This window comes from Berghia stephanieae, chromosome 2 (genome assembly GCF_034508935.2).
Source record: "Berghia stephanieae isolate SIO BIC M18660-M18661 chromosome 2, UCSD_Bste_1.3, whole genome shotgun sequence".
In the NCBI taxonomy this organism is placed as follows: Eukaryota; Metazoa; Mollusca; class Gastropoda; order Nudibranchia; family Aeolidiidae; genus Berghia; species Berghia stephanieae.
The window spans coordinates 64687212-64697213 of NC_088361.1; the positions used below are offsets into that span (position 1 = coordinate 64687212).

Genomic DNA, 10002 nt, shown 5'->3' on the forward strand with positions numbered 1-10002 from the left:
AGTAGATTTTTGTCTTTCCTGAAAACGTTACAGAGTAGTGTAATACATGCATAGATCATTTCATAGACTTGTTTTTAGTGCATTTTTGGGGGGTTTGGTTGTCTCAACTTTTGATCATTTTTATTCTCGCACCCTATATATAATGTAATCCACTCTACAAATGTTTTATTTTTGATTTTTATACTGTTTACTTATCACTTAGTCATCTTTTTGTATAAGGTACTTTGAAATTGCAGATCTTTGTATGGAACCTGGCCCTCATTTTCATTTTCACCTGAGTTAAATGGGATATTGATGTAAAGTTTGCTTTTTTGTGTGACATTGAGTAATTTTAATGATTAAAAAAAACAAACAAAAAGCAACGTTTGACTGAAATTTCTTTATTTTTTCTGTTGAAGCCTAGCAAATCTTGAAGCAATTCTAAAATTGGTATGACCCTTGTTCTCTGTGTTTTTGTGAATTATAGATTTTGACTTTAAGACTCACTCTTAATTACAATATGTTTTCATCACTTATATTCAATGTTACAATTTTTAAATTATCTTTATAACTTCTGCAGGATAAAAGAATCCGGTGGTCAAAAAAAAAAAAAGAAGATAAATAAACAGCAGTTTAAGAAATAAAACAAAACAAAGCAAAAAAAACCCCACAAACAAACAAACAACCTCCCCCCCCCCCCCCCCCCCCCCCCCGCAAAACACAATGCAGATGAAAAACAAAAGTGGAAAGAAGTTTAAACTTCGTTTTTCAAAATGTATAGATCTCTGATACATATCTTTGGAATATGTTTTGAAAAAAATACTCTTGTGTGATACAGTTTGATAAATCATGATAAAAGCATTTTAAAGATTGTTTCAACACATGCTATTGTGCAGCCATGTGCTTTTCTAGTATGACACTCGCCTTTGGATTGGAAGGTCCTGAGTTTGAGTCCCACTCTGAGCGGTGCATAGATGAGTCCTTGGAGAAGGGACTCTTGTTTACATTCTCTCACCAATCTCGGGTTTAAAATGAGCAACTGGCCGTTAGCAGTCTTATCTCTGTCAGAAAAAAAATGTAATATCGTCTCGTAGGCGTCATGTCTCGTCCTACATGTTAAGCATTGCTGTTGGGTAAGGACCTCTTGTAAAGAGCTTTGAGCATATTTATTGGATTTTCTTCTATAATAGTTGATCATTTTCACCCCCATCAATTATTTTGAAGTTAGTATAGTTTAGGAGACCCTCCCTCCCCTACGTTTTTTTTTGACCACCCGATAAGTTGTTGAAAAGTAAGTCACATGCCATTACCCTATGTTACGTTTTGCAATTTGTTTTTGTTTGGTTTATCATTTTGTTTAAGTTGTAAATTTTGAGTCACTTTAATTTATATCAGATTTACTCAATTTCACTTCACAATTTATTGTAGCTTGTTGATATTGGGGAAATCACCGTAATAGGGTCTACAGATTTACTCAATTTCACTTCACAATTTATTGTAGCTTGTTAATATTGGGGAAATCACCGTAATAGGGTCTACAGATTTACTCAATTTCACTTCACAATTTATTGTAGCTTGTTGATATTGGGGAAATCACCATAATAGGGTCTATAGATTTACTCAATTTCACTTCACAATTTATTGTAGCTTGTTGATATTGGGGAAATCACCGTAATAGGGTCTAAAATGTAATTAAATTAGTTTACGAATTGTAGTTTTTAAGGGGATTATTATTTAACATGACAAAAAAAAATAGAAAAAAAGATGGATTTCCATGCATTTCAATTACAATAGTCAAATCACCTTGCATTTAGTCACTTTAGTGTACATTAAAATTACTCAATTTGATTTCATAATTTATCATAGATTGTTGATATTGGGAAATCACTGCATAGGGTCTAAAATGTAATGATATTATTTTATGAATTGTAGTTTTTAAGCGAATTATTATGTAGAATGATGAAGAAAAAAAAGATGATTTTCATGCATTTCCATTACAATGCTCAAAGCGCTTTACAATCCTTAATCCCTATAGTCGGTTGCCAACCATGTACTATATAAGAAGCACAACAACAGCTCTCTAGTACACTGGCAGAAATAAGTGCTGAATTAATTTGAAGATTGAAAACAGATATAATTTATTTGGTTAAACTGCCAGACTGTAAGAAACTGAAACTTTTTGTTGGCCCCCTCCCAGGTATTTCTTTTCTTTTCTTTAATTTTTTTTTTCTGTAGTAAAGAGTATTGCAAAATTTACACAAATTATATTTCACTTATGATTAAAAATCTGACAAAAAGAAAACGATATGAAAAAATCAATAACTTCCATGAAATTAAAACTGCCTCTCTGGACAAAAGTAAGCTGTTTAGATAGTGGTGAGTAGCTTATTTTTGGATCCTTACGAATTCACATCTTAAAGGAGACACCTGAGATTATTTTTCTATATCTTCAAAGTTTTATCGACGCCATCACATGTGCCATGACATAAAGTATATATAATTCTTTCACAAAATGGTCTTTTGGGTAAAGGAGCTGCCTCTTAAGTTATCGATTTTGTGTTGACAATGGTGTTTTACCAAAACTTTTAACTTAAAAATGTTTTTGTTTAGTTTACATGCAGTGCCACCACCCCGCGCAGTAAACAAAAAATCAACCCCAAAGTCTACGCTGTCCTTGACAAGTTCTGTGAGTGTAAACTCAGCAAGATCCACAGATTCATCCCCACCCCTACACACTCCTTCCTCCATTGGAGCAATGAATTCACCAAGCAGGTAAATAGTGCAATGATTTCTAAGTGTAATTTAATACTTTTTAAGAATTCTTTTTGGGTACTCCCAACTCCTGTTTGAGATATTATTTTTAATGATTTTGTTTTTGATACAATATTTTCAGTATTGTAAATTATCATAAATGCAAATTGAGAATAGAGCTAAAAGCTTTTGATCAAATTAAACTTTTTTTTTTAGGGAACTTAAGTTGAATTTTTAAATATGCAAAGATTAGGTTACTGTAGACCTGTAAATTCTCAGTCAATTAACTGAAATCAGTCAATTCATCAAATTCAAATATTTTTAAAAAGGAAAGAAAGAAATGAAGAAGAAAGAAATAATTCATGAATCGTAGTCGAATGACCGTGAAGTAATTAGGAATGTTCCACAGCGCTACGCATAGCTCAAGGGCCGTTTATATTTACGATGGATATATTACCACGGCTAAGCGACGCTTCTTAGAATTGCCGTGTCTGAACACACCCCAGTGTATTTTCACACAGCCTTCGTGAAATTATCTTTTCACTTTCCAAACCTGTCGTGATCCCAATGGTAGCTAATTTTAACTGAGCAGCTGAGCGATAAATTTCACTATTTCGTCTAAGCCAAAATTGACCACATTTACTTGGCAGAACCTAAAAGTATTAAAAAGTTAAATGCGAATGCCGGAAGTGCGTTATGAAGACACCTTCAAATTGAAAGTTATATGATTGCTACAAGCACATCTCGATTGCCTCACGTTGTAAACAAACTGGTTGACCGTTTCTTCACTGATGTGGGTACCTAATTATAAGAAACAATTGTAAGTAGCCTAATTAATTCCCACGTAAATTAGTTTTCTGCCATTGTTTTGCTCAAGTGAGCTTGCTGTTTACTATTCATCTTGATTCTTTGAATTTTTCTGATACGATACGAAGAGTTTCAGTAAGGTTCAGTTTCAGTCTCAGTCTCAGTCAATTTTTATAGAGCTCATTTATAGGTCTAGTTACTCTCTTGCCTAAGAAATAATGCAACAAATTTGTTACCGGTTAGAGTAATTTGGAGTGGCAGTGTCTTGTAAAACTACTATTGCTCTTTTTTCTTTTATCCCCACATAATTACCAAGAATGCTTAAAAAGCACTGAAGGATTTCCAGATAATATTCTGTTTTTCTTTCATAAATTGAGAAACTATACCTGGCATCAGAAATAATGCAATGCTTTTCAACCCGTCTTCTGATGTATGTTGTCATTTTATTTTTAAATATTTTATTCGCACCGTTTCAAAGAGTTGTAAAAGAAGAATTTGATGATATATGGTAATTAATACTTAATGAATGTAAGTCATTTTGAAAGATTGAAGACATATTCAACCTAGAAATGGCGACTACACAAATCAGAACTTTACATTTAAGACTGCCTATGAGTGACATGTATGGTTCTACCAGTTCAGAGTAATAGAGGCTCTTACTCAAATTCTCTTCGACAGTATAAGTTTTGACTCTCTTGTTTTAGGTATAACTCTCCTCTCCTAAACCAGGACAATGGCTAAATTGTTTAAATTAAAATTTTTATTTCATTTGTCCATATGGTGCTTCAACCTGTTGCACGTATGCTTTAGACTCACTTTTGGCCAAGTTATAACGTCAATACACCAAGATGGACTGCAAGTAAAAGTAGAAAAAGAAGAAGAAGAAGTTCTTGCTTTTGCTGAAAGTTGTTGTTAACATGGGCCAAGTGGGGACATACATTATAATTTTGATCAAGATTCAACAATGCATTTTAGTGAAAAAAAAATAAATACAGTGGCCTCAATTGTTGTGCACATGAGTTGACAAGAACATTTTCTCAAGAGATTACTGATGACTTCATCATCCTCTTTAGCAGTCTTTCGTTCAACCCCCTTCTATTAAGATCTTCTACTGTACCCTGATTAGCTTTTAGTAAAAGCCTGTTTATTGTAGATTTAGACCAATTAAAATGTACAAAGGCTTGAACAAAATTTTAACTCATACCAATGCTTGGATTTTTTCGGCTATTGTTAAGTTTCCCATCATTAAGGCTAGTCCAGTGCAAAGACGTTAAAATGACTACTGTTAAGTTACCTTATTTACATTCTCAAATAATGTTATGTCACCTACTATATCAGCAGTTTATTGTCCATCTCATTTTTCTTGATATCATATGGCTTACGGGTAAGGAAGAATATTATTTAGTGCGCTCTTTGGTTGACTTTAAGAATTTTTGTAGTCACACAGTTCAGTTAGTAATGGTAAAATGCGAAAAATTTAAGACAAAAATAAGCAATATTAGCCAGAACAACTTCTTAGAATTATAGCGTAATTTGGCCAAATAATCCCTTTGTAATTTAAAAAAAACTGTTGCATTATTGGAAACCCAGTATGTTTGAATATTTGCTTGTGTCTGTTTGAAGAATCACTACTATTGGTTGGTTGGGTGTTTGACTTCCTGTTCTGTTTTTCAACAAACTCTCACTACTTGACTGTACCAATTAGCCTCAATATGCTTTCACATAATATGCTTGTTAAAAATGCCCTCTGAACAGAGGTAAATGACTCTTGTGGCACTAGAGTGTAAACCTTTCAACAGAAAAGACACGTACAGTTTATGGTAAAATCAATATTTCAGTCAAGGAAATATATCTATGAATGTCTTTCTGGTAGATGTCTTGAACAGTTTTTATGAATGGTTTACAATGTATATTGCTATCTTTATGTAAATAAGGACACTTTCGGTTTTTTAACTTTCGACAGTAATTGAAGATTCCAACTGAATAGACATTTATTTTTTAAATGTATCAAATAATTATTTATTTTTTTTTCCCTAGCAAATATCATGCTTTTCTTTTTGTGAGCCAGATCTCTCCTCCATCATTTATACCAATTTTGGAACAACTCTCTAATTTTTACAATTTCTTATCAAGATTGCACTAGTGATGATTCACTCAATAATTGGATCAGAAGATTGTGACTTTTAATCTCATGGAATACACTTGCAATTTTTTTGGTGCTCAAAGGCTGTTTTATTCAGTCGTATTGATAACCAACTTAAAAACTCAGTGCCATTTAACTCACTCAACCCTAACACTGACTATATCCGTAGTTTACCCGGGTTACTTTTACTCCATGCTTATTTATTACATTTTTTTCTGAGACAAATTATAGGCGTATTATCAAAGCTAATGTTTTTAGTTTTTACATGTTAATGGTAGTTGAATAAAACTATCTATGTACATGCTCATTTTTAATACATTTTTTTTCCAATTTTGGCAAGTAGCAAAAATCTGTAGGATTAAGTGAGTTAAGCTCACTAATTTCTGTCGATAATTCACCTTAAACTTCAAAACTTGAAATGTCTTTCAATGAAATAAAAATTATTATTTGTTTTTAAAACAGTGTCATTTCAGTAAAACTTAGAGCTAAAGTTTGCGAGATAATTCCAATCAAATAAATCAATTTTCTTGTGAACAGGTGACTAGCTGTCCGCTTGCCCCCTTTGAAAACTATGAGCATGGATCAGAGCCCAACATTTTCATCAAAACGATATCGCCGACACAACCATCCCAGCACAGCAGTAGAAAGAGTAAAAGCAGCCATTCCATCTAAACGGAGCAAGACACAGCTCAAGAAAAGACCTGAGACATTTTTCTAAGACACTATTTCATTTTCTTTTCATCATAATATATCACTGTTATTAGGGTGTCATGATTAATATCATAGTAAATTAATGGGGAAAAAAAATGATAGACCACATAGGCTGTAATTTTCACGGGAAACTATATGAGACGTTTTTTTAAAAAAATCAGCTTCCTGTTTTTCTTCTTACTTGTTGAGAGAATACGTTTCATCAATAAATATTTTAGCCCTTATGTTATTTTTTAATATCAGTTTTAACAGAGTAGTAAATTTATAATTTAATTATCAGGTGAAATTTATTTGAATAATTTCCATAAATAAAAAAAAATCCATGATAGGTATTCATTTTCTTTAATCTCTTCATTATGAATTGACCTTTGTAATTTCTGAGGAGAAGTTATATAATTGTTTTCTTGATTATTTGGTTTCTTGATTATTAAAAACCCAAAAAGTGGCGAATTTAAGAAATCAATCAAATAAAATCTCATTATCAAATTTGATCATGGGTGATATTATGACAGGTTGAAGAATCGAGACTGGGCAGAGTTTAACGTTACAGTAGTGTTTCACCACCCTATTAAAGACAAAAGAGGGCAGGGCTTTGCAGTATGGGTTTGTGAGGTCATTTGTCCGGATGAGACTTATAGGTGGTGGTATCAAACTAAGTACTTTGATAGTGTGCTCTTGGAATCTACATCTGATCCCTATTTGTTCCCAGTTCCCCTATGTCTTACTTTTTCTTGGGTGCTTTATTTGTAATTCTAGAACTTTTTACTATCCCATTTTCTTCCTTTTTACTGGCGCTGATATAACCTAAATGTGTTGCAAGCGCAGTAAAACCCTTAAAAACAACTTAGCAAATCTTCTTCTAAGGTGAAATGACTGAGTTTGATTCCATGTCAGACATTGTTTTTTCACTGATCATCTGCTACCCTACGGTAAAAAGATAACCATGTCTACTCAATTCTTTAAAAAATAAAGATGACAAAGAAGAAATAAGTAACATTACCAGTTATCTCAATGACTTAGAACATTGACCTACATATTGGACAAACCCTATTGAATATCTGTTTCAGACAAGGAGCTTCATGTTAAATGGAAAAAAAATATGTAAAATTTGATATAATTGATAAATTTAAGCAATGTTGTCAGGGGCTGATACCCCATTAAATTTAACTTCACCTCTGGATAAACCCATTACCCTATTTTTATCCATGTCTATATATCTTCTTTTTTTTTTATAACTCTTTAACCTTATTTTATCTCGTAAAATGGCAGCCAACATTTCTTCTTTATATTAGGATTTTCGAATGACTGTATTGGTAAACACTGCCTTACTTTCCTATTAAAATGATTATTAGTGAGTTAGAGATGACTTACTCAAGTCCACACAGCGTGTTGAGGAGTCAAACTTTTGGGTACAAAGCAAAGACCATACCATTGTGCCACACTGCCTCATTTAATTCAAAGCATTATTAATTCAGTGAAGAAACTGCTCCTAATTCTCTAATGTGTGACAACGTGAGGAATATTTTGACAGACTCCAAGATTAAGATGAGTATAATGGACTTTTGCCAATAGGTTTAATGGGACTAATATTGTTGTCTCTGAGATCTTGTTGAATGTCAGTTAAAGTTTCTAAAATAAATTAATTCAAAAACAAAAACAGAAACAAAATAAAACGTGGAATTTTAATTTTCCTCACACATTCTAAGGCCTAAACTCATTGAGTTTTTTTTACGTCTACTTTATATTTTTTATTTACAATCTTTTTACATTTCGACTGCCAAAATGAAAGCCAAACAGAAAGAAAATAACCTGCCAAAAAATTTAAATTTTAACGTTATTTATATATCATGCTACCATATTAAACTGCCGCAAAACAAATAGCCAAAATCTTATTTATCATGGTATAATTTATCTCTGTCTCAATGCTTACTGTGATATGATTTCAACGTTGACTTTTTTCTCTATACCTTACTATGACTGCTTATATAATTGAAATAGTGCCTTTTGACATTAATATTAACTTACATGTATGTAAAATGTATATACCGGTGTTTCGATTATGCATTTGAAAAATATTGAAACATTTATCTAGTTTACAGATCTCTCCTCTATCAGCTGTTTAATATACCCTATACTTACTCCGGCCAACTTAGAAATGTTGCTAATTGACTCTTGAAAAGTGAAACATTGATGAAGTTGGATGACATGATATGGACTCTGAATCATCCTTATCATTTGAATTTGTTTCTTAAATAAGCTTCTACATTTGACTTCTTATTCAATTTATTGCTCTAATTAAGAAAGTTTTGTTACGCTAGATGAACTTTCCTAAACCCTATTTTCAGAAAAGAAATGTGATTTGTATTCTGTTTTTGAAATACTAGGTACAACAATCTTTTTACTTATGGTTACAATTTGCGGTAACAGTTGCTCTGTCATCTATATGGCTATGAGACATCAAAATATATGCAATTCATTTAAGCAACATTGATTAAATTGACATTTGTTATATTGTCAAGGCATTTTTTAATACAATGAATATTATTGTTGCCCTTTAACACACAAGAAGACTATATACCTGCGAAACTGTTTGATTAATCTTAATGACACCCATGGAATCAGATAAAGAATGATGGACTTAAACAGTGGTTTGTCGATACTTGAAAGAAGGGTGGTGTGTTATGTCTCTCTTGCCACCAATGCCCCTTCCCCTTCCCTTTCAAAACTATTTTCTACTCTGACTTATCCTAATATTTTATTTCTTCTATTTCAAAAATATTCTGGGACCACACAATATCTATAATTCTTTAGTTGCAGTATATCATTAAACATCTTCTATGCAGTGGGTCTATATATGTAATTAAATCAGTAGATGCATCCATGACATAAGTATAGCCATGACCTGCTTGTCCTTTAGGAAAATAAAAAGGATTCACTATTTTTTATTTTGTAAATCTATCATTCTAAAATTTGAATTAATTAAATTTATGCAATATGTCAATTGATTTTGTAAAATATCAAATCAGGAATTAAGAAAAAGTAAGAAATGAAAATCGAAAACGAAACGATTGGTGTATATTAAAAATCTTTCCAACGCAGATGATGTGATTGCAATAAAATTCGATTCAATGTATGATTTGACTTTATCTTCTGCTTTAGATAACTTCATGCCAAATATTTTTTTTCTATTTCTTTCAAAGTTTTGAAATATTCTTTAATCACCATTAACATTTCATCATTATTATCAATCTACGAGTAAATCAACTCTCAGTATTAATTTATATTGGAATACTTGTGACAGCACTATTTATCTATTTTAAAAATATTTTTTTTCATTATTTGGGTGGAATGCCCACATATACTGTTTATAGTATACTGTCAATACATTGTTTTTATAACTCGATTTTCTACATGACTTGTCTTTCTTTATAATAGACTGAGTATGATCCCATTAAATAAGAATACATACAATATTAATAAAAAGGGTTTGTAAACTCTCAACAAAACAAAACAAGTAACAAATAGGAAATTCAGAGCTTTAAGAAATTTGGGAATATCTGATGGAACAAATGAAATCAAAATTATTTCCATTTTAGGTTCAGAGATATATT

General features: G+C 31.7%; 1 protein-coding gene across 4 annotated transcripts in view; it reads left to right on the forward strand.

Annotated features, from left to right (window-relative positions):
* LOC144965345 (uncharacterized) overlaps window positions 1–8174 on the forward strand; it is a 56020-nt gene extending 47846 nt beyond the window's left edge. For 2 of the 4 annotated variants that reach the window (XM_078900589.1, XM_078900590.1), the window contains 3 exons: window positions 399–429; window positions 2590–2751; window positions 6218–6500. In XM_078900589.1, the coding sequence (XP_078756715.1) occupies window positions 399–429; window positions 2590–2751; window positions 6218–6352 (328 nt within the window). In that variant the 3' untranslated portion in view covers window positions 6353–6500. Of the gene's footprint in view, window positions 1–398; window positions 430–2589; window positions 2752–6217 lie in introns of all 4 variants that reach the window. The other 2 variants (XM_078900592.1, XM_078900591.1) reach the window with 2 other exon arrangements.
* Window positions 8175–10002: the final 1828 nt, after the last annotated feature.